The sequence below is a fragment of the Parambassis ranga genome, chromosome 16 (assembly GCF_900634625.1).
Source record: "Parambassis ranga chromosome 16, fParRan2.1, whole genome shotgun sequence".
NCBI lineage: Eukaryota > Metazoa > Chordata > Actinopteri > Ambassidae > Parambassis > Parambassis ranga.
Genome location: NC_041036.1, coordinates 18122309 through 18147252, shown reverse-complemented (window position 1 = coordinate 18147252; position 24944 = coordinate 18122309). Strand labels below are relative to the sequence as shown.

General features: G+C 40.9%; 1 protein-coding gene across 1 annotated transcript; it reads right to left on the bottom strand.

The window, feature by feature from the left end:
* Positions 1–8734: 8734 nt before the first annotated feature.
* Positions 8735–24284, bottom strand: xrcc1 (X-ray repair complementing defective repair in Chinese hamster cells 1). The gene is made up of 18 exons (XM_028425379.1): positions 24117–24284; positions 23811–23962; positions 23625–23717; positions 22984–23091; positions 22736–22894; positions 22370–22447; positions 21435–21558; positions 21120–21229; positions 20147–20297; positions 19829–20069; positions 18107–18223; positions 13792–13873; positions 13601–13697; positions 11392–11440; positions 10812–10948; positions 10535–10625; positions 10356–10431; positions 8735–9642 (listed from the first exon to the last, which is right to left on the bottom strand). Exons 2-18 carry the CDS (start codon positions 23859–23861, stop codon positions 9532–9534), a joined length of 1875 nt encoding a protein of 624 aa, XP_028281180.1. The 5' UTR covers positions 23862–23962; positions 24117–24284; the 3' UTR covers positions 8735–9531.
* Between the last annotated feature and the right edge of the window lie 660 nt (positions 24285–24944).

Here is a 24944-nt window from a genome sequence, read left to right as displayed (position 1 = left end):
TTGTGTCTGTGTTTATACACATTCTATAGTATTAACATTTATCTGATATGCAAGAAAACAAAAACACTGCTCAAAAGAATAAAGGGAACACTTAAAGAACACAATGTAACTCCAAGTCAGTCACACTTGAAAATCAGCCTGTCCAGTTAGGAAGTGTGCTTCCTGCTCTCTTCACAGATGAGAGCAGGTTCACACTGAGCACATGTGACAGATGTGACAGAGTCTGGAGACGCCATGGAGAACGTTCTGCTGCCTGAACATCCTCCAGCATGAGCGGTTTGGCGGTGGCTCAGTAATGGTGTGGGGAGGCATTTCTTTGGAGGGCCGCACAGCCCTCCATGTGCTAGCCAGAGGTACCCTGACTGCCATTAGGTACCAGGATGAGATCCTCTGAGGATCTAGTGCAGTGGGCCCTGGGTTCCTTCTGATGCATGACAATGCTAGGCCTCGTAGCTGACATAAAGGGAACACTAAATAACACACAGGTCTGGATTTCGAGTGTGTTTCCAAATCCAGACCTGTGTGTTATTTAGTGTTCCCTTAATGTATTTGAGAAGTTTAGTATCCTGAGTTATTGTAAGTACAGTAAAACATGGCTTAATAGGTATTTTCTCTCTAGGGCACCTGCTGTATGTTTGCTATGTTTAACAGTTGTTATTTGTGATCACACATCATCTCAAACCAGGTGTGAAAACTTTTTCTGCTTGCTATGTTTTGCAAAAACATTCACCAATGATCAAAATTACAGGTGCATTCAACACTGTGTACTTCAACAGCAGCGTCTCTCTGTATTTGTTACTCACTGCTGCCAAACTGTGCTGACATTCAGCCATTCTAATCCACAGCTTAGGGGTCACTGCTGAGTTTGAGCTGACAGACCATTGTAACACTAATAAACTGTCACCCTCACCTGTCAGCTCCAGGATCATTCATAAGAGAGATATAAAAAGTGGATTTTTTACATATTTACTGAGAAATACAGACTGACTGAGCATGTGAACGAAGCATGGAGATGATGGGGATTACGCTGCACAAGAGAGAACCTATGAATATTTGCTTTTAGTATCTGATGGCTGCCGTTTGGAGAAAAAAAAAATATACCAAAATGTACAGCCTCATCTGAAGCCAGCAGGGCAGGGCTGCCCTTGAATGAATTTCAGATTTATATCAATTAGGTTTTTGTGGATAATTTGGGAGAAGTTTTGACATTTCCCAGCAGGGTAGACTTGTTTTTTTTTAGTTTATTTGAAAATCTAAAGTTGACGCTGGTGCCTGAGGGCATCTCTGTTACAGATCTTGATGCCCTGCTGAAACAACAAACACCAAGATTACAACCAAGAACATTATGCTAGAGATCTTTTACCAGTCTGCTGTTGCCAGCGCTCTGTGGTCTGCTGGGGGGCAGCGTTGTGGCCAACAGACTAAACAAACTGATTAGGAAGGCTGGCTCTGTCATTGGCTGCAGACAGGAGACGTTTGAAGCAGTGGTGGAGAGGAGGACACTGAACAAACTGTTATCAATCATGGATCACCCCGACCACCCTCTCCACCCTGTACTGGACAGACAACAGAGCACCATTCCTGAAAGGCTCATACAGCTTCGGTGTCATACAGACCATTACAGGAAATCTTTCCTGCCCGAAGCAATAAGACTGTACAATACCTCATCTCTGTGCCAGAGATAACACTGACTGATTGTTGTAACTGACAGGTATTGCACTGATCACTGCACCCCATGAGGACATTATCATTCGTGGCACATGTATTGATTTCACATAGTAACATATTGATTTGACTGTGTGGAGGACTTGATGGGGCGGGGTATACAGGCATTATTTTTGTGGTGAAGGTGGCTGCCGAAACAGAATGGCAGGGACAGAGGTCAGCTGGAGAAATGTTTTTAACACTTTGTATAATGTCAAACCATAGAGGAGTCATTTGGTAAATAGACAGGGAGCTAATGTCTAAAATTAGGAGATACAATTTAGGGGCTTAAAGGTAGGGTAGGAGATTTCATTCTGATGCACTTTTGTTAAATTAGTGTAACTTCTCTTTACAATCCGATAGCAACCGGCAGTTTCACTTTAAATCAAAGAATATGACTCATCTGTGGAAGCTATAACACGCTAAAAACATCAGCCAATCCTACGAGGCGCCCCTGCACGGAGTATTGGCTGGTTGTCACTCTCTTCCTGCTCTGCGCGCACCAGAGAGGTACGTGCATGATGGCCGAAGTCACAGACTGGTTGGGAGGAGTGGCTTCGGGGTGAGCTCCGAGAGAAAGGGGCGTGTGTTTACTTTCAAAATCTGGCTGACTCTCACTGAGTTTTCAAAATCTCCTTCCCTACCCTACCTTTAAGAAAAAACATAAATTCTATTCTATATAAAACACTTTCGTAACACTGATCAACAAGTGAATAAGAATGAAGCAAAACAAGTACATTAAAAATGTAAAACTAATAGATTCAGGGGGGAAATATGTGGCAAAAAACTGCAGTCCCTCAAGTGGCCAGTTGAGGCAGGCTCTAAAAGCAAGCCAATCGCCATAGATCATCATGGTAAAGTGGTATTTACTGTGCAGTATACAGTATACAAGTAAAGAGTGTGAAAAAATATAAACTCTTAAATACATTTACACCATATCAACACTTACAGTTTTATTGCACTTTCTTCTGAGTTGATAGTGAGAAAGGGCAAGACACATCTTTTCTTTGTTATTGTGTCATTTGGAAAGTAGCTGTTATGAGAATATGTGTTGTAATGCTGGGGTGCTAAGTGTCTCTTAGTTGTTGGGTGTAAATTATGTTGCATGCATAATTAGGCACGAGTGCTCTGAGTGACAGGTGAATACAATCACATCTGTCTAATGGTTCATCCCAGCAAGGCTCCTCTACTGAGATCTTCTGGGACACATTAAGGCGCCACTAAACAGAAATGATTAATGTTCGGCTGTGACTGTATCACTGTAAAAATATCAATATAAATATCAATAATGCCTTCTCCTTGCAAGTTCAGGAAGGAGATTTACCAAAAATCTGTGCACCTCAGGCATAAAAGTTTGTTTAAAACGTGCTGATCCATTTTACAACATTGTAATTCTGTTAACTGTTCACATTAAAAAAAAGTGTGTTAAAAGCAGCAGCAGCGGTAAAGTAATCATTTACATCAGTTTATAGGTATCCGTTCAGAATGACTGCAGTGATCCCTAATTTCTTTTCAAGCACAACTACCAAAGCAAAGCTGCGTAACCGTCTATACTCATCTCAGAATGAGCATACATCAGTACAGCAGGGCTTCCTCACACAGCTGCAAATGTCACCTGATTTTCTATCATTCTTAAAGTCAGATTATATGAGATCATGTCACGGTATGGACACGCCTGAAAGAGAACAGGGATTTAAGGAGTTGTTTCAGGTTGCTGCTTAACCTTTTCTCACTCAGAGTAAACTCCTATAACCTCCAACAATCTCCAACCCAGCTAATCCACACACTGAAAATGACTCCTGTGACAAAGCATGTTTGTTATCCCATTGTCAATCAAAGCTGATTTCCTCATCATTGCGCACTGACCTCTTCCACCACACACAGCAGTGCTAATAGTGGCCAATACAACAGATAAAGTATATTTTAGTAAACCCGGTATAACACAGCCCCCTCTTATATTATCACACTTCATTAACACCTTCCAAAAAGTGGTCCACAGCAGCAAGGAGGTAATCTAAGGAGGCGTTGGAGCGTTTTTGCTCTTTACCTGAAACAGAAATGGGGGTATCCTTTTCTATAACATGGACACAGTGCGGTGGAAATAGGTATGGCTAGGCATTCCCTCATACAGTACAAGCCTTGTTATAGAGCACAGACACAGATGAACTGTCCTCGAGCAATGTTAAATCTTCTATGTTGCACAATCCTGGTATTTTAAATGCAAATATAATTAGTTAAGTTTTGGTATCCAGAGTTAAGCCATTAAAACACTGTTCTTCTTGACGAACCTTAATAATCCTCCCAACCACAACCAAAGTTACCTAAACTTAATTGTTACATAACAGCAACTAAAAAATGGAAAATAAAATTAAATTTGTGACAGAAGATGCTTGATCTATTCAGACAACAATCTGAGACTCAGCAAAGATGTATCATGAGCACCAAAAAATTCCAATGTGATAAAAGCAGCTCCTCTGATGTCACTTGATTGATGCCGTTGCTCATTAGAGGCTTGATTTAAGCTACTTGTACTGAATCGTATTTGTTGTGAAGAGAGCAATTACAGCCACACAGTCATTAACATCACTGCCTCACATTCATGATGGCAGATATAGAACGTAGGAGCCATACAAACTGTCTTAGAGCCCTGATAAAGGAAGTTGTTTGTCTGGACAATATCAGCTTTTGTCACCACATCCACACGCACCAACCTTTTTTCTTATCTCCTTCTCCTCCTGTTTCTCCTCCTCCGTTGCTTCTCTCTGGAGATCTTGACAGGTCTATTACATCCTTAGCCTTGTCTGCCCTCGACACTACAGGAGAAAAAAATAAAAGACGTTTATAAAAAAAAAAAAAAAAAAAAAAAAAACACACCCCAGCTATGAGCTGGCCTGCAATAAATCTTTCATTTTTTTCACTGAAAGCCAGGAATGAGTCTCAGCCACTGGGAATGATGTGGATATTAAGCTGCAGTATAATCAGCTCGCTGTTAAGATTGGGCAAGAAAATATTCATCCCTATACTTTGACTCCCAGAACCCCTCATTCTCCTTTTGTCAGAAGTTTTATAACAAGCAGGCAGTGCCTTCTGGAAACAACTATGATCTATAGCTGGTATTTATTGGGGTGAACCAAGCAGTGAAAAGGCAGAACACATGTGTATTTTCATTTTTTTTAATGGGACTCCTTCTTATGTTCACTAACACTATCACATCAGGGGTATCTGATTTAAAATAAGGTACATCAGACAGGAAAAGGGGGACTTAACAAGTCAAGCTAAAGAGCAGATCGGATATAGAGACATAAGTAATCTGATAATAAGTAATAAGTATTACCATAATAAGTAATCTGCCAAATACATGATGAAAGAGAGGAAATGCGCCACAGGGGGGTGCAGAGCGAGGGGAGCCTCAATGTGTAAAATAATTATTTTCTGTAGGAGCAAAAAAAAATTACCAAAATTTCCCCTGAGATTTTCCAATCAGTTAGATTGGCCACTGAATTGCTCCGTCTGTCACAAGAGGAGACCTCAACCCCACCCCTCAGTGAACATGGGCATCTTTTATTCAAGAAGCAATGTGGTGTCTTCTCCATCTTTTATTTAAAATGCGACTCTGCAGCTTTTGGAAGTCACTTCCAAGTGTAGAAAATTCTAAATGAAACTAGCACACAGTCACAACCTCTGAGAAAGTGCCTCAGTGTGGTGACGACGACAGTCACACAACACCGATACTATTCAGCTGCTGTTTACACACTGGACCATGTGTCCCTTTGACAAATAACATAAAATGTACATTTTAAACTATTTGGGGATTTGTAGCTTAATTGATAATGTGGCCAATGTGCAGAACAACCGCCACCAGAGGGTGTCACAAATGAGACATAGAAGATAATAATCAATAGCATTAAAATAACATGATTTTACACCAAAGAGGCTCAAGCTGCGTCAAATATCAACAATCGACATGTACATTTCTGAATAATTCAATTTCTTGTAATAGTTTTATTTTGAAATTTAGCTCCAATTTGATATTTTTGTTATTAGTCTCACTCAGTTGTAAATTTCATGTATTTTAGGGTAATAAAAATAGCATTACCTGAGTGATACTTGTACATTAAATAAGATATTTTACATTTCTGCCTTCTATAACACATTTAGACCACACATTTATGTTCTACAGAAACATAAAACTGCCTCAGGATTTATAATATGAACACACACAGTAACAAAGCACTTATTTTTCAAATAACAGATCATTTAACCCCAAAGTAAAGCTGAGAAAAGTACTTCTATTTCCTTATTAAAATGTAGCAGCAGCAGATTCATCACATAATGCCTTCTGTGTACTCTGTCAGTTTTATTTGTCTTCCCCCACCCTCCCAGCGTCTCTACTTACCTCTCCGGCGGAGCTGCCTAAGTCCAGGTCCGCTTCTCCTCTTAGGAGCACGGGTAGACTAGTTGCCTGTCAGGGTGCAGCAGCATCCCATCGTGAATTTACGGCCGACCTTCCCACCTTGACCTCAGGCACAATGTGCGCTGCGCTCCGCTCCCGCGCCGGCGCTCCTCTGATGGTTATGGATCCGCTCCGCTGTCGCGCCGGTGCGGTGTGGTCAGAGTGTGACAGTGGATGAGGAGGGTGGAGGAGGCAGCAGCAGAGTGGAGCTTCACTCTGATGATTCTCGGAGTTTAGGCTGTTTGTTTTTGTGGAACACAGATTGTGTCATTCTATTGGCTGAGGGTAAGACCGGTGGGCGGAGCCACCTTCATTCAAAGGTGTGTGTGTGGAACCAGGTGGCGCCTTATATCAATGTAAATAAACGGTGTCATTGAAACTTGTGTTAAACTACAGACAGTAGTCAAAACATCGACTTTTAAACAAGTCACATCACATTTACCGTAACATCTCCTCCTGCCCTTGATTTAATTAAAATTATTAAAAAAAAAAGAATGCTAGGTGGGTAGAGCCCGGCTAGCAGCTTCTTACCTCTTGTCTGAAGCTAGATATTAAGCTATAACGAACAAAGGAAAAATAAATACATTACAAATAACTTGTCAAAACAGTGCAGTAACAAAGACACTTCAGTGTCAAACCAAACACAAATGATACGTTTGTTAAAAACAAAAATGAGCCCGTGCAACGCAGCTAGCATCTCCTGCTAGCAACATTTAGCTGACATTAAGGTGTGCTAACTAGCTTTTAGCAACCTGTTAGATTCTTATTATAAATATTTGAATAAATAACATCACTTTGCTGCCACCCTCGGGAAAAAAATGCTGTCAAAACCAAATATTACCTGCTTTGATAGTACCGCCAAGTGCCGTGGTTCTGTGGCACAACACACATCCTTCCACCATGTCTCAGGACAACAAGGTGATGGCAACATGGTTAGAGGGTCAAAAGTCCTTTTAAATCCGTGGCTCTTTGAAATACACAAACTACAAAACAACCCCCCTATAAAATAACAGCAGTATGTCCACTCACCTTCTTCTGGAGCACTTATGCAGCAAATGCAGTCAAGGACATGTGATCCCACTGTGCTCACACTGACAGTCTGATTCCACAAATCTCAAAACTAATCAAGTTTTACTTACACGGTTGCTTTTCATGAATAAACATGCAGCAGCTTTACAAAAGTTGGACTCACTTTTAAGTAAGAATAAATATAAAGCGATGAGTTTGTAGTAACACTGATGCAACTCTACGACATGTCCTTCTTCCTTTCACCACAATGGATTACCATTACTTTTTTTTTCTGAACAGGAGAACAGGGGGAGAAATGAGTCTATCTGGTAAAACTGATTTGATGACACCTTGCAGGGTGGGGGGGTGTCACAGCTGTTGGGTCTGACATGAAATGATAAAAAGAAATGTCAATGGAGGCATCCTTCAAGGACACTGGTGAATTGCTTTAAGGACCAATCATTTTAAACGCTCCAGCCAATTTAGACTGGACTATTTAATAATACACTGAAATTTAAATTCTGCACATTACCTCCCTCCTTTTTTTTTTTTTTTAACAAAATACAGCAGCTGCATAATAAAACTGGTGTAAATCATTTCTTGCCATACCATGATGAAAACATTAGGAGAAACCAGAACACTAGGAGTAAAAGGGTGGCAGCATGTACACTGGGTCCAGCGATTCCACAAAATGATTTACTATTAAAAATAAAACACTCATTACAAAACATAGAAAGCAAACATGGGGAAAAGAGCTTATAATTATTAGTGGAAAAAAAGCCTTATTGACTGCTCAGTACTGTCCATTAGAGATAATGAGGATTACTGAAACAGTGTTTGGCTATCTAAAGAAGAGAGCTTTTATCTCAGGCCCAGGCACTGGTAAGATTTCAAGATGGAAAAGAGCAAAGAATAAATCCGCCTGGAGGAAACCAAGGTGACAGAAATAAGGTGAAAACGGTCGTTTTAACAAAGCTGACCTGTCAAAGGTGACAATTTAAGAAGCAGCCCATCCTGCCTGCCATCAGAAACCGATATGCATTAGGTGAAATATGACATTGTGTTTGGTTGATGCCATTAGCTACCATAAATTTCCCCCTTCTGGACTTATATAGATTTGACCTTACACTCCCCCCCCCCCCACCCCCCACCCACCCAAAGCAAATCAAGGTTGCGGGCACCAATGTGCTTCACACTCTGTGGTATGTGTGTGAATTTACCTTGCTCAAGGATACAATCCAATACTTGGGTTACTTTAAAATGCATCCTTGCTGAGAATCCAAACCTTTTCATCTTTCCTGCAGTGTCTCCCACCCCCCCACCCTCCCTTCCTCACCCTCCGTCTCTCGTCCACATAACATCTTTCTAATCCCCTTGACTGAAGAGCAGAAGACCCAGTGGCTCCAGGGCGCAAAACAGGAGAAGTAAATTAGGGAGGGGAGAGAGGACTAGAGATCAGAGAAAGAATGAAGAGAGTGCCTCTCCATCTGCAAACACAGACGAAGCCATAAGAGGAAAAGAAGCTGCTACGGGCGCAGACAATTTGATTAATAAAAATGAGTGTCACACTTTTAATTAAATTTTTTTATTATTTAGACAAAATAATTAAGTACTGTAAGAAAAAAGTTTTAAGAATTGATCATACCGCTTTTGACAAGCAAGCACCTGAAGCAGACGGTAAGCTGAGTAAAACACATACTCTGCAAATCTCTTAGTACTTATCCACACACATCAATACTATTTATCAAACCCTTGACCACATGTAGCAGTAAATAAAACAAAAGCAAACACAGCTCTCCATTTTCATTCTACAGAATTCTTTTTTTTTGCAACTGTGGGCTATAACCCCAAATACCTGCCACCTTTCACCTGACTTTGGGTTGATCTCATAAAACTTCACACACCTACACAACAGTCTTATCAGCGCCACTGGCAGTCAGGACAGGATTTCCAGACAGAGCCAGAGGTAAGTGAGGTGAGCAGCAGCTAACTGCAGCACAGGTCCTGTATCAGAGAAAGTGTCTGCTTCCTTTATAAAGCTAAGCAGCACACTGATGAAGATGATGATGACGATGATGCTTTGTGTCCAAGCTGGGAGTGACAACTCTCGAGAGAAAAGCCAGCAAATAAATCTATACCTAATCCTAAGATTAACCTAAAAAAAACACACCATTAAACGACATTTTGTTCCAGCGTCCGTGGAGAACTGAAGATTTAATGCATGTGAAGTCAGTAATGAATAATCCATTTATTGCTTCTTGTAAGTGAAGAAAAATGTGTTTATGGCCTTCCCTGCTGTTTCTTCACCGGCGTATGAAGGGTGAGTGTGTGTCTGTACGCTCACTTTGTGTGTACATCCAGTGTATTCATTGGGGGACGACGGTGTAGGGTTGATATGGCAGCATCTTCTGTCGCTCATTGATGGCGTAAATCCACGAGGGTTTGACAAAGTTCAGGTTCCCGTTCTCCATCAGTGCCTGTGGTGGAGGTGAGAGAGAGTCATAAGTCATAAACACTAACACAAATTCTGAATGAAAGCCTTTAAAAACCCTTCAGATTATATTTTCAAAACAGCCATTTCAGATGCTAACAAGGCAGCACAAACGGCTGGCCATGTCTGACACGCAATTTCAAAACCATTCAAAAAAGGTACTTGTCGCCAGCACCAGGGTTTTCACATGAAATGCTAAAATATGCCCCTGTTGGCTCTGGTGCTTTTACCTGATTATACCTTGCACAAAATGATAGTAAGTGCTTACTGCTTACATGGAAATGCTTTAGAGGTGTGTGTGCTGATAGTGTTTGAATCCATGCTCAAAGGGTGCCTCTTTTTTGGAAACAGTTTTTAAGCTGTGCACTGTGTATAATTGAGCAACGCTTAATGAAAAGTTCCTTGAGGCGGTTGTGGCATCTGTGGCGGTGAATGATAAACGCATACACACACAAATGCGGTAGTGTTCAAGCCCTAAATAACTTGTATTGCCGAGGTACCCTGTGCTGTGTAGCGCTAAGAGAAAGATGCAAAGATTTGGCCCCTTTCACACCGAGGTGGCGCTATAGACCCACTCGTAGCACTACCCTTGTTTGTTGCACACAAAACTAAGCAAATGTGTACAGTCAGTGTGCACAAAACACCCACTGCCAATGCAGTCAAACACCTGCCTCAACACAAGGATTAAACAGAACTCACGTCTTCAAAGGAGTCATGCCATCCTTCACTGGTCACCACAAACTGCACCTTCTCCGTCATGTAGTCCTCAATCGCTCTGCAAGAAAGGCAGCGATGTGTAGTTTAAGTGGATTTCTACAGACTGCATTCTGTTCATAAAGGTGTAATTTGAAGTGGGTTACAAGAAAAGACTTCCTCACCCATTAAAAGCAACGATGTATCTTAACAGCAGTCGCCTCTCGTTATTGGGGAATTTCCCGTAGAGGAAAAAGTGTTTGCCACTGAGGAAGTCTGGAGGAGAGAACAAATGGGAAGTGACAAAACGCAGGCAAGACTACAACCACACAGTAGGAACAAACAGGAGAAAGCCCCAAAGGAAAAAAGAACACAAACACAAACATCCAAGCCATCCAATTACTTCCTGTCAGACCAGGAAGGAGGACGTGTGTTCCTGTGAGGGGAACATGACACGCATACCTGGTAGCTCAGGTATAGGATGATCCTGTTCAGCTTCAGCGTCCGTGTTTTCATCTGTTGACCCTCCATATGGATCCTCCTCTTTCACTGCTGCCCGCCCTGCTGCAGCTTTTTTCTGTCTGCTCTCTTTTTCCACTCTTTCACAAGGACAACATGTATTATTGTTATTATTATCTACTCTCAAAACCTTCCAGCAATACACTGTAGGTCACCAAGTTAATGCCATTGCTGTGTATTTGCATGACGAATAACAAGCTATTCATTCATTCTAATAAACAATTAAACAATTACAAGCTGTTTAAAGGAGGCTTTCACGCCATGTTTCCTCTTATGTACACAGAGAAAACAGTTCTTTTGTAATCCACAGTATATGTGTGCCAAGGTTATCGTCCATGAAGCAGCTATACATGGTTTATTCTGGAAAGAAGTCCACTGTGTTAGCCCAGCTGAGAAACAGAATTCATAGTGGACAGGTCGAGGTAAATTGACATATATGTATTAATCAAACTTTAGAAGTTTAGTTTGAAGAATAAACTAATGAAGGACAAAATAGCTCCAGTTTGTGTGTTGTTGTGTTTACCTCTGCAGCTCGTCCTCTGTGTCCACTGCAGAGTCATCATCATCACCTCCTGTTAAATGAAGTGTTTATCTGTTAGTGTGATTCAGTTTAATTCACCTGCAAAGAGAGCGGGCTTATTCACTGGGAAGTCTTTGCAGAAGATTATGCTAACAGGCCTTATCATAAAACATATCTACTATGATAATTACAGAGTTACATTTGTACAAATCTGGAAGGAGGAGTATAATCTCCCTGGTCGACAACATACATCTCCAAACTCTCATTAGCATGAAACCATGGGAACACATCAGTTGGAGCCACTTTCTAAGCAACATAAATCAGAGGTTTCATACATGTAACCGTGCTGAGAACACCTACCATTACCATACACACTCGTGTTGTTGTGGAGGACAGGAGAAGAAGCCTAATTAAAATGCCGTGTATGCATTTGGTGGGTCAATGCTTGTTGTCTCTCTTTACTGACGCACCCCGGCACTTTACTTCTGGCCTCGCATTAACATAGAAATGAGAATCATGCACAAGTCCCTGCACAGCGATTACATCTCCCTCCTACCACATCTACAGGAAGTGCTGCTCTTGTCCCCCTTTCTTGTCCCCCACTGTCATCAACCCATCCATTCCCAAGTGTTTTATGAAGGTATACCTTGTTGCCAAATCCCTGGGCTCTCACAACGGCCCCTGCCCCCTTTCATTCAATCAATCCTCCTCAGCTGCACGGCAACCTTGTTATTTGTACTAATAGAATGAATTACACGAGTCACAGAGACCCTTACTCCTGGATCTTTGCGATACAGAAGCATCTTTACTTGTTTATGCATGTAGTTTTGTTTGTTGTTTATTTTTCACTTTGATAAACAAAAATTCTGCAAATCAAATCATATGATCTTTCCACAAAGGAGGTCAAAACCATGTTATTTTTGTTGTTTTTGTGTACACCTGCATACTGCTTCTTTTTGTGGTCCTATGCTGAAGGTGTTCAAGGTTGATGGGTGACAGGTTCTGGTAGTTAGAGAGGAGGCTGTGCTCCATGCTGCCGGTTTTTATGTGTTTGGAATGTGGAACAGCTTGTGGACAATGATGATGAGCACCACATATTGATCTGGGTCTATTTGCATAGTGAGTGTTATGATTATCGGGATAATTGAGAAACATGTGTCAAATGACATGTCTTACACTATACATCAATGATTCCCCTGGACACGCAAATCAATCAATCTAATCAAACATACACTTTGAATGTTTAGGTCCCTCACCCCGTCGGGGGTGTGCAGTGTCGATGAGATAAAGTGGGTTGTTGGTTTATGGGTTGTCTCTAATAGAACAACTCCTGCGGGACTGAAAAGGAGGGGTGGGCGGTGCCAGCTAGGATTGTAGAGCTGACCAATCAGTGGCTAGGCTTTAAGAGTTTTACTGAAATTATTTAAATTAAAGGGGGAAAAACAACTTCGCCGTGTTGAATAATCGTTTTTTCATGGTCAATTTGTAGTCGGTTATTTCAGAGCCCGTGTAGAACAGACTGTTGCTATGGAAACTGTTCTGCCCACCTGAACACCTTTCACTAAAAATGCATCCTCTGGCCAAGAAGGCATAATTCCCTCAATTCTTTGGAAAACCTTTTTGAGCCATTGATTAAAAAGGCAGCTTAATGGCAGCAGGCCGATTCAGGTAAACCGTGTCTCTTTTACCCAATAAAAAAGAACCATTTTCACACACATGCTAACAGAAACAACTCAGTCATTTTGTAACTGTGCTTCAAATGGACTGTAACTATGACTTGTAAAAACAAAAATTCAACATCACTTAAACGAGCTTCAAACTAGACTGTGTTGTCAAAAAAAACAAAAAACAGGCAAAATATAGAACAGCATTTCCTTTTTTTGTTCTTTTCCTTTCACGCTGTATCCAAACTGTAAGTGCCTCTTTGATCTTGGTCATCATTTTTCAATTTCCTCTATTTCACCTTTTCATTGGGCCTGCTGCCCACTTCCTCCCCTATCATTTCATCCTGTCAGTGTCTTTGTATCAGTGAACTTTGGCTAGAAACGCGCTGGAAAACACAGCTGCCACCTTGTAGCCGATTTTCCGAGCAATAATAAGCTTTCTCTTTTATCTCGACAACAGCACACAGAGCAAGAAAGCAAAGCGATGACAGCAATCGCACGAGCCTGTGAAGTTCATTACATTTCCTTTGAAAGAGTTTGATGCTAACCTGGTTCATCCATGTCGGTGGAGCCTGCATACTCATCTTCATCTCTCTTTACTGGTGTCTTTCTGGGGGTGACTTGTCTCTCCTGCTTCTGTGGAATCTGCCAGAGCAGCAAGAACAATGTCTTAAACCTGACAGATTCTCCATTTTATCATATTTATAGTCTCACTTTAAAAAAAAAAAAACAAATTTACTTTTGTGTTCATTTCCTCTTCGCTCTCGTCGTCCACTTCCATTTCACTCTCTGAGCTCGACTCCGCTCCATCCATCAAATACCTGAAGGAAAACAGAAAAAGCCGCAACAAAATGTGTCAAGATGATTAAAAGCCAGAGGGAAAAGAGAGCCTGCACAATGTATCTTGGTTCCAATCAGCTTTACTTGTACGATGAGTCAACGTGCAGCCGGGCCTTGTCAGGCTACAGTGGAGCAAAAAGCAAGGTTCAGAGCGGAGGTAATACGTTTCCCCCCGACAAATCAATACACTAATGTTTTAAACATTACTCAAGCCTAAAGTGAGCTACTACTACTGCAGCTGGAGGGGAGGAACCTTGTCAATCAACTGAACTCCAGAACAAACCAGGTAATAAATTAAGCTTCGTCCCTGCTGATCTCGCAACCTTCAGATCTCTCGCAAAGACAAATGAAAAGATCCAACAAAACAAATCACTTCTTCTTTGGTCTAAAATGTATTTTGCTTTTAAAAAAACTGACAAACAGCTCAGATATCTGGTAAAAATGTTGTCTATGCTGAAATATAATTAACCTTTGGAGCTCCAAGTAATTTGCAGGCAACACTGTGGTCATTTTCTGGAACCTCTATTTCTGAAAAACCTCTATTGAAACTGCTCAAACACAGCAGGAACTCAAAGCTGTCTTTTGTGCAGCATGACACAATTTCAAAAGGCATGAATTATAAATACATTCATGATTTCTTAAGTGGTCATGGCAGCCTATAAAACAACCAGCCCTCATATTGTTTATTAGCAGTCCTCCATTGATTTTATTGTTTATTAAACTCAATCTTTTCTGAAGTCTCCTCACAGTTTATCTGAAATAGTTAAAATCATATCTGTAAGTAGCCAACTACAAAAAATCCTCCCAGTCCTCACACACACACACACACACACGAGGGGTACAATAAGGATATGACCTTCCTCCATATATTTCTGTAAGCCACAAAGCACTGTTATGTAGTGTAATCATTTCCGCACACTCGGCAGAAGATATTTGACTGACCCCTGCTTAGACTTTTCATAAACCTCAGTATCCAGGAAATTGCAAAAAGAGACACAGCAGGCGAGGTAAGAAATGTAGAAGACGCTACTTATCACAATACAACACAAAAATACACGGAGCTTGATGAGAACGTAAACGTGGTATGTCAGCCTTTCAGATGTGAATATTTTGTGGTGTTCTTGAGCCAGGTAAACATATTTTCAATGGCCTCTTGAGAAGCAGTGGTAATTAATGAGAAATGTGTCCATTTATTTATTACTAGTGTGCTACCATCAGGGTGTATCTTGGGATTTTATAGAGCTGCTTGAATGTTTTCTGCTCTCCCTTGTTTTTCCAGATCCTCGCTGATTGGGTAATGACTATGTAGAAAGCATTTCCGTGGTGCTTAGCCAATGTAACAATCCCATTAATACCCTCCACAATCTGTGAAAAAGGAAGCTGTACATTTGCCTCCAAATGCTCAGTGTTTGTGCGCGTGATGGAGCAACAGTTTTAGAGTGAGTGTGTGTATTTGTTTGGGTACTTGTCATCATCAAAGTAAGTGGTCCTTTTAATTACCCATAGCAGATGCAGCTTTTAAATAAAGGATACATCATCAAAGCTGCACACTCCATGCGCTGCACAATAGTGGTGTTGGGACACGGGAATGGATTATTCTGACAACAAGCAAGGGGTGGGGGGGTGGGAGGGGGACAGAGTGAGGGCAGCCACCAAGGTGAGAGATCTTCTGCACAATCAGAGATGGACAGAAACGGACGACATGGGCCACGGTCAATTTTTTTTTTTTTAAGAATAAGGATCAGATTTCAGAAAACCTTGGCTGTCGCCCTGCAGCAGTATTTATTCAAGAAGCTTTCCTCTTCTCTCTGACTCTTTGCATAGTTCATATGAATACTGTGGCTGTCGAGAGAAATCTCATCACATTGTAACTCTGAGCACTTTGCTTTACAGCTTTGAAGAACAACATGCCAAAAAAATTGGTTTCTGTGCACCCATGTGCTGGAACTAGTATCTCAAATCATACCAAAATATCCCATGACCAAAGCAGATCACAGGAATTACATGCTTGTGACTGTGTGTTTCTAAAGCTTGATCCATACTCCGCGAGACAAAGAGCGGAGAACGCACTCCACGGGTGGTAAGAGATACAAAAAAAAGGTCTTTTCCGCACTGAGGTACCATACTCCGCGAGACGCGTGTGTGCAGAACTCCTCATACGGCCCGCCCACTAAACTATAAGGAAAGACTTTACTGAGTTTTTTAACACACCACAAGGACTTGTGCCATGGCAAAATGACGTCATTTTGTGGGCGTAACGTCTGCAGGGGGGGAAAATGTCTTTGTCTCGCGGAGTATGGATCCAGCTTAACTCAGTGGTTTTATTTAGGGAATAAAGAAAAACCTGAATGCTATCATGACAGGGCCTAACTTAATCAGCCGTTTCTGCTCTAAAGTGTTTTATAATACATGCACACTAAGTGCACTTCTGTTCTCTCAACATAATCAATATAATCAAGCAGAGACCAAAGCATCCAAGTAATGAGCAGACTGCATACCGCATGTGAGTAAACAGGGATTTTAGTCAGAGCTGCATGCATGTTTTAAATGTAAATAAGTGATGACAGTCATTAATACTTCCAAATACATCCCAAACTATTCAATGTTTCTGAAACTAAACAATGACGAGGGGAAAAAAAAAAAAAAAAAAAAAAATCGGCTTCCATGCCCTATTAGCGACCTCTTCTCAACCGTTTCTATGCAACAGTATAAAAAAATCGGTGTACTAAATGTACATTGAGCAGAAGGCCTGACTTGGCATCAGTGTATTTCATGCTTTGTTCTCCTTCCCCTCTGCTATCTGCACATTACTGTGTTCAAAATACCAAAGACAACAACAACCACATCCAAGATAACAACGTACACCCATTATCAAACTGTGAAACTTTGTTTACAACATTTACAGTGATTTCTTTTGCAGGCGGTACGTGTTCTTCTAAGACTGGTCAGGGTACCAATGTTTCCCATTAAGTGTCATTTCGCTTTGTATTTTTCTAGAAATAAAACCAAGCAAAGTAAGCGGACAACAATAATAAGGCAATCTGTTAAAAGCGGAATCATCTGGGGGCCAATCACAATTTACTCACACACACAAATGGTTTTGAGGTGGCAAAAAAAGGCCCACCAATGAAGTCAGGAGAAGAAGGAAAGCTTTAGAAGTAGTAAGTACTTTTTCTTTGTAAAGGGTTTGGTGTTACTGTTTAAACTAATGTCGCAAACTGTTTAAGAGAAAATATCCTCACAAATGCATCTCTAGCACCGTCTAGTTTAAAAATATAAACTAGAGTAAGGGCACTTTTTCCCTTCAACACAATGACACAAGAACAGCCTTTTCAGATTTCACAGCTATCCTTGGGGTCTTTTTTATTAAATTAGTAATTTTTTTTTTTATTTCAGGATCATTTGAGTTTTCAAAATTCAATCATTTCTGTACATTTCATAAACACCTGATTACCAGTGTAGAACATATTCATTTTGAATATCATCAGGGCCAGACCAGTGCTAGTGGTTAAACAGTTTGAATCAGTGGATAGTATGATATAATGACAGTGGGCACTCTGTCTGCTATGATATGTGCCCCCTGCAGTGGTGACGCTGCACGGGCATTATGTTAACAGAAGCTTGACACTAACTAGGTCAGCTGCCTTGGATAACCTCGGCAGGGTGGAAAAGGATTCATCTTCAATGCACACATAATCATTAGAGAAGCAACAAGTATGAAGGAATCCCTTAAAAGATAAGGCAAAGCTTGGTACAGTTAATGTACAGTATTTCTTTCCAATTAATTTGGACCTTCCACTGCTTTGGGATGAGCATTCAGCTCTACATTATTTAGCAGACATGGATTTGTCCGTAGCGATGACAGGAGACCTTGATGTTGCGAAAGCTCCCCCTATAATGAGGCATATAATTAGAGAGCTGCAGGAGTTGGGTGGGTAGAGTTTGTGATCACAGCGGGGATCAGCTGCTCAAGGTTATGACGTTCTCTGCAACAAGTGGGCAACACTGCTGCGAGAGGTGTATTTTTGGAAGCCTCAATCAGTGTGAGTGCTGTGCACAGATTGTATGATGCAGATACACAGACGTGGCTTAAAATAAAGCATTAATCAGATATGGACCCATATGTTGAACGTGAAAAGAGAGCGCCCCAGAGCAGGGACATTTTGGGTCATAATACTACTTACTACTTTGTTTTGCATTCCGCTCTCTCTTACCGTTTATAGGAGATCTTCTGTTTCCTCTTATGGCAGTCCATCACCCACTCCTTGCGTACGATGATGCCACCTGCTGATTTCACCTGGCTGTACTTGGGGGTGTTGGCGAAGGCACAGCTGGAGATTAACGGAACGAAACAGATGTGCACACACAGACAGACAGACACACATGGTTACATCACCGAGGAGATGCTCACAAGGGCAACAGTCAGCTCTGGGAACATGGATCTAGATGAATTACTGAGAGTGCTAACAGGGCTGTTACATGATACTGCAATCTGTGCAAAGATAGAAATCAATGACAGACAAAAACTCAAAATAAACTTCCCCCTCTGAACAATTTGACTCTTTTGTGCAGCTGAAAATGATTTTCTCCAAAGGAAACCTGTCAGGAATGTCTTTTATCTGCTTGGATAAAGTTTTCTCTCAGCTCATCGTTCTTTAATCTTATCATCGACCAACATTTAGCAGTTTTACCACGTATTGATCCTTTGGCTTATCCGCAGCTCTTTTGCATTTGTTCTCCAGTTTATCTCTACACATTCTCTCTTTGAAGACATATTTTTGAGCCGCCCTTGTCAACAGAAGGACATCGAGCAGCATCCCCTGAACAGCAGGGATAGAAAGAAAGAGTCTTGTGGCAATTAAGGTTTTTTTTTTTTTTTAAATTGTAGGGACAACATCTAGCTAGCTGTCACTGTGTCTTCATGCAGTTAACCTAGTTAGGGTTCCTTATAGCTTCATGTTTACACTGCATTTTCCAGCCATCAACCTTGAAGTGTTGCATACATGTAATACATTCTTCTCTCTGTCAGACAGGACAGCAGAAGGATGCATTTTTTCACCATACATAGACCAATGCGTGGCAGGCCACCGCCTCAAATTGATTCCTGTTTTTTTCCCTCTCTCTTCCAGCGCGATTTTAAAATAGAACTGTCATTCTGTTCATTATATTCCACTCAACTTTCACTCCCACTCATTCTTGTTCACACACACACGCTGACAGCTGATTCGCCCGCCCCTCCCCTCCATGCACAATGCCTGACGCCTATGGCCTACTGATGGAAAACAGCGGGATATTTGCACAGAGAAGGCGGTTGACGATATCTGGAGTTCACCAAAGGTTAGTGTGATGTACTGTGCTCAAAACACACCTGCACAAAATTATTGTTGTGTAATGGAACATCCCTGACCATAATTCAGCACTGACCAAGTTGCTAACGCAGCAAAACATTAGGCGATTTAAGGTGAAATGCGGTCATGGTTGAGATAAGCGATGGTATATTTGAGTTAGTGGCCTTGTTGTGCATTTCGTAGTTCCATATTTTGAATTATTGTGTTGATGTTGTTATATTATATTATGTATTTTAACCTTTATTTTACTGTAATTTTACAACACAAGAACAGGTGGACATATTAGCTGAGGAAAGTCTTGATTTTATATTGTGAAATAAAAACCTTCAAATTCAGCTGTTTTTGAAAGACTGAAGCTAAACTAGGCACAAATCCACAAATGCACTCAACTTGAATTTCAATTTGATGAGTCGTTAAAAGACAGGTCCAGGTATTTGTATGAGCAAACTCATTCTACTGGCAGGGTTCTAGTAAAAATGTATTTATTTGTCTTATCAGTCAGAACTAAAGACTGAACTGAATTGTTTTGCTAACTAGCCTGTGTGATACACTGCACATAAACTCTTTTCCTTTGTGTCAGCTACTCACATAAGATGTGTGGAGTCCGGTGTCCAGTCAGGCCGATACTTGGCTCCCATGTCTAGGGCCTTTTCCCTGACCTCCCCTCTGAACGGGTTCTGGAAGCCGCTGAGGACAAACACCACCCCCTCCATGATGCGGTTGAAGGGGACCTGCTGCTTGCTCTTTGATTTTCCCTTGGGTTTGGGCTTAGGTTCAGGTTTAGACTGACTCTCCCTCTTCTTGTCAGTAGACATCTGTGCTGGTGATGCTGCAGACATAACAACAAAATGAAGTGATGCTGTTATAGGTGAAGAAATAAAGTGTTTGATTCAGACACTGTGTTACCTTTGGCAGTGCTGGGGCTGGGGGTGCTGGGCTTGTGTTTGGGTGTCGCAGCTTTGCTCTCAGGTGACACTGCTGGGCTTTTTTTTGAAGGGGGCGGACCGGGGGCAGACTGCCGCTCTTTGCTGAACTCAAATTTTCTTTTCGCTGGCGGCTATAAGAAAAAAGTAGCAATGTCAATGAGACCTGGTATGTCAAAAAGAAAAAAGTGCACAATGTTTGTATTTTGTCCGTAAACATTTTAGCACCACTTTAAAAATAATCTCCTTCCATACTTCACTCTCCACATTCAGAGACATATTTCTGAGCTGTCTTGAAAACATCAGTGATCAGCACTGAACAGCTTTTAAGTGGTGGAAAAGTAAGAACCTGGTCCATAAATTATAGCGTCTGGTCTGAATAACACTGCAAATAATAGGACACTGAATTTTGCATCTAAGCAGCGACCTGAGTGAACGCCGGATGTAAACAGACCCTTTCCGTTTCAGCACGACATTATCGAAATACCACAAAACTAATTATTTAATTTGCTCCCGTCTGCATCCATGTAGGTCTGATGACCTATGCAGCATGATAAGCATTTGTGCAGATTACCTCAGCAGACGGTTTTTGTATTTACTTTTCCCTTTGAAATGTCAAAGTGACATGCTGCTCATATTGACAGACTGTCACTGCCCTGTGTGAGCGGCCCCATCTGCTCTCTCTGGTCACAGAACAGAGACACATTATCTTTTCAGGTAATATAATGTTTGAGGTAAATGACATATACACATTTAGGTGAAAATATTTTTTGGTTTAGATTTTAGTCTAACCTTCCCACACATGATGTGACAAATCAAACTTGCAAAATACAACAACATTTTTTCACTTTCTGAGTCCATCCTAAATTTAAAAAAAACAGAGCTACTGCTCATTAAGGGGACAGCTGTGTTGATGGCCGTCCCTCAGTTAAGAAAATGATGGGAATCTTTAGTACCTGTGGTGAGGCAGAATTGCTGGAGGAGGAAGCTTGGCTTGACAAGTGGGAACTGCCACTGGCTTGTAGGGCAGCAGCAGCGTAGCTCATCTTATCACTCTGAGGAGACACTAAAGGGAGGAGAGTGTAGCCAGCAGGTGAGAGTGTGTCTTTTAAATCACTTCTTTGCCCTTGTCTCCGGGCACCTTTAAATAGCTTTAAATAAAACCTAATTAGCACTGTGGTGGCTTTTTATTACTTAACACGATTACTACCTTGGTATCAGAGGGGAGCTGAAAAAATGTGTTAATGGTTAATTTAAATAAATGGATTTACCTTTGAGTGAAGTATTTGACTTTGTTGCATTGTCACGATTGAAGAAGAGGCTGCCAGGCTGAAGGCTGGGCCCAGATGAAGGAGACTCATCCTTCACCCTGAACTGTCCCAGCTTTGTCAGTTTCTGACAGGAGAGGAGAAGAAGAAAGAGTTCAGTGCCAAAACAGAAGATAGAGGGACCAGCTGGAGTCCAGTTTTCTCTCCTCACAGCAAAAGGTTTAAATGTGATGAATGACTTCATGCACTAAATACTTGCTTGCAGGACAGAATAAATGTACCACACATACAGAGGAACCCGTTTTGTGCTAGATTCCCACAGGGGATAAATGAGGTAGAAGAAGTTTTCACTTCTTCTTATATAATAATAATAACAATGGAATAAAATCTGATATAAAATATACCCAATGCTAATGTTTAAGTGTTTTAAGAAGTTATTGGAAGGAAATAGTATGTTTAAAAATGTTTATATTTGTAAGTTGTAAAGGATTGCATTGCAGGAGCAATATTAGGAAAATGGGATGGAATAATAAATGGAATGGAATAATAAACTGCCCAAACTACATTTATCCACACCAGAAACAGTAAAAACAGAAAGATCAGATTTTCATAGGATCCAGTTAAAATAAAACAACAAAATCTGAGTTTAGAATTGCAAGATTTCATTAAAGTAACATCCTAGTTGCCCAAAATAAACCATTTGACATGTCAAACTTTGCACAAAACAAATCCTGCCCTCCTCGGCACACCTGAGAAGCCATAACAGGCTCATTTGTGAAGAACAGTCTTGTGACAAAAAACAGTAGTACACAGCACTAAAAGATGACGATGACAAAAAATATGGAAAAATAAATAAATAACTACACCACAGGCCCATAAACACTCAGAGGCTCTGCTGGGATTTGGAGGATTAAATAGGCACTCAGTCCTTTACTTACAGGGGAGGAAGTTGGTGGAGGATCATTTTTGTCAGGCGGAGAATGGAACTTAACAAAGGCGAGCCCATATGCTATATTCTATAGAGAATAAAAGGACATTAGACTCAGGATATAGAAAGGTAATTGCAGAAATACATGTCATATGCAGTAATTTTGTGATTTATTTGGGTACATCATCAATTCTAATTCTCAATTTACGACCATGTGCAACCATGCTGCTGGTACAGAATTAGCTCCTTCTGATATTACATGGTGACAGTACTGTGCTTATATAAAAGATATTACCTCTGTATACAGATGTTATATTAACTACTAATTTGATTCAGACAAAACATTCTGAGATACGCCCCCCCCCCTCCTCCTCACCTTGCTATATGGTTGGCTACACACAATTTTCACTCTGTCCCACTTCTCCTGCGATGTGCTCTTCTGCAGCTGGTTGGGGCCAAAAAAACGCACTCGGTTCATGTTAGTGCCATTGCGGCTCTCCGTGGGGGACATGAAGGAAGATGTAACCAGAAGAACCTTAAACCAGACAGAGGTTGTAATCAAAACAGACACTTAACACACTTATGAAGTGAGACATTTGGATAATATGCTTTGCATCGGACTACCTCATAGTCCTGCTCTCTAACAGCTGAAGAATTCCCCACCAGCACCTCGATGAATGCCGACCCTTCATTTCCAATATCGATGCCGTGCACCTGATCTTCTTTCTCAAACTGCGGAAACAGTATAAGCAAGAAGTTACACTGTTCCCCCAGTTTTAAACATACCATAATGTATACCATAACATTACTCATACAATTAACTGTAGCACGTGCTAGTTAAAAGCCCTGCAGTAACTGACTCCTCACTTGCATATCTATCTCCATGGAAACATGATGTAGTACACTGTGTAATGTGGAAAAGACGTCACATTTTAAAATAGCGATACCACACACATGAACTATGTGTGAAATTGTTACAGCAAACACAATGGCATTAGGTCCCATGTTAAACACAAAGCATGATCTCTCATATAAATTAATTTGGAATGGACAAACATGGCAGCCATACTGGGAACATACACAGATATCTGGCATTTAGATGCATATAAACCGTTGTACATTCTGTGACAACAGCAATACAGATCTGTGGATCAGTGTTTGTGCTATATGAGTCCACACTCACAACCCAAAAGAACTCAACACGGCAGCATGTTATGATACCCCTGCTGGTTAACGCCTGTGGGAGTCGCATGGTAAAAACAGACCTGCAGAATGACTGAGATCTGCTTCTCCCCGGGTCTCGCTGCTTTCCACTTTCTGTAGGTGTCAGAGCTCAGCAGGTTGTCTGCCTTGTGAGTCTGTCAACAAAGAAGTAAGTGTTTAGGAAAGCTCCCATTTGCCACATGCTTGGAAAAAAAGAGAGAGTGTACACAACAGAACAAACAACTTACCGTGTCCTCGGTGCTGCAGGATACGACGTGCTTTAACTTGATTTCTGGCATGTTGTTGGTGCTCGACAGCTGATTAATTAGTCCGTATTAGGTCAAATAATCCAGCAGAGAGCTTGCCTCGTCACGAAGCGGTGTGGTAACCGGCTAACAAACTATAAAACACATTAAGTTTCCTTTCAGCTGCAGTAATGTTACCCTCTAGATGTTCAGTAAAATCCGGGACAAACCGTTGACTAACGCTGTAGCATGCTAGCAAACAATAGGCAGAGTGAACTTTTTCTGATTACTCTGATTATTTTAACACACCTGAAGGGCCGTTTCGCGTGAATCTTTTACACGGTTATGTATCTGACACATACCCGTTACTTTGTCGTTACAGTAAACCCCAGAATATACATCATTAATACTTCCAATCTTGAGATAAACGTGCACAGAGGTTCACTCATTTTCCCACCAAAAGCCTGCAAGCATTGTGATAACACGCAACTTCCGGCTAGCAGATTTCCATCCAATGAGATCTCGCCAGTCTTCTTCTTCGATTTAATAAAGCTCATGACCTCAGGTGTTTATCACCACCAAGCGGTCAAAACATGAATTTGTCAAGAAGCTTCTATCAGTAATGCAAAAATACTTTGAAACACCAGAGTAATTTTTAAAATGTACACTTTATGTATGGTTTGTTTTCTGCTTTTATAATCTAAACAAAAGAAAAACATTCTGAAATCTTTTGAAGCAGAAAAAGTACATCAAACATCCTTGCAATACTGACTCCAGTTAAGTTGTGCTTGAACTAAGTAGTATTATCAGTACTGCAAACAACACAAGACAGGATAAAAGTACAGTAAGTAACTAAAGGAAAAAAGGTAAACTTAAAGCATACATCAACACAAGTGTAAGCAATACAAATACACTACTTCTACATACACTAGTATGCATGATACACATAAAATGCCGTTGTATGTACAAAAAGCAGATTTCAGTCAAAAGTTTAGTTTCATTTTAGTCAAATATAGCTATAAAATATATATAAAAAATCCTACTATGTGTATGTGTGAATAATAGACTGTATATAGGCATGGATGACATGACAACACTCCAGAAGTGAGGCCTAACATCTTAATGGCTGCCTGCAGT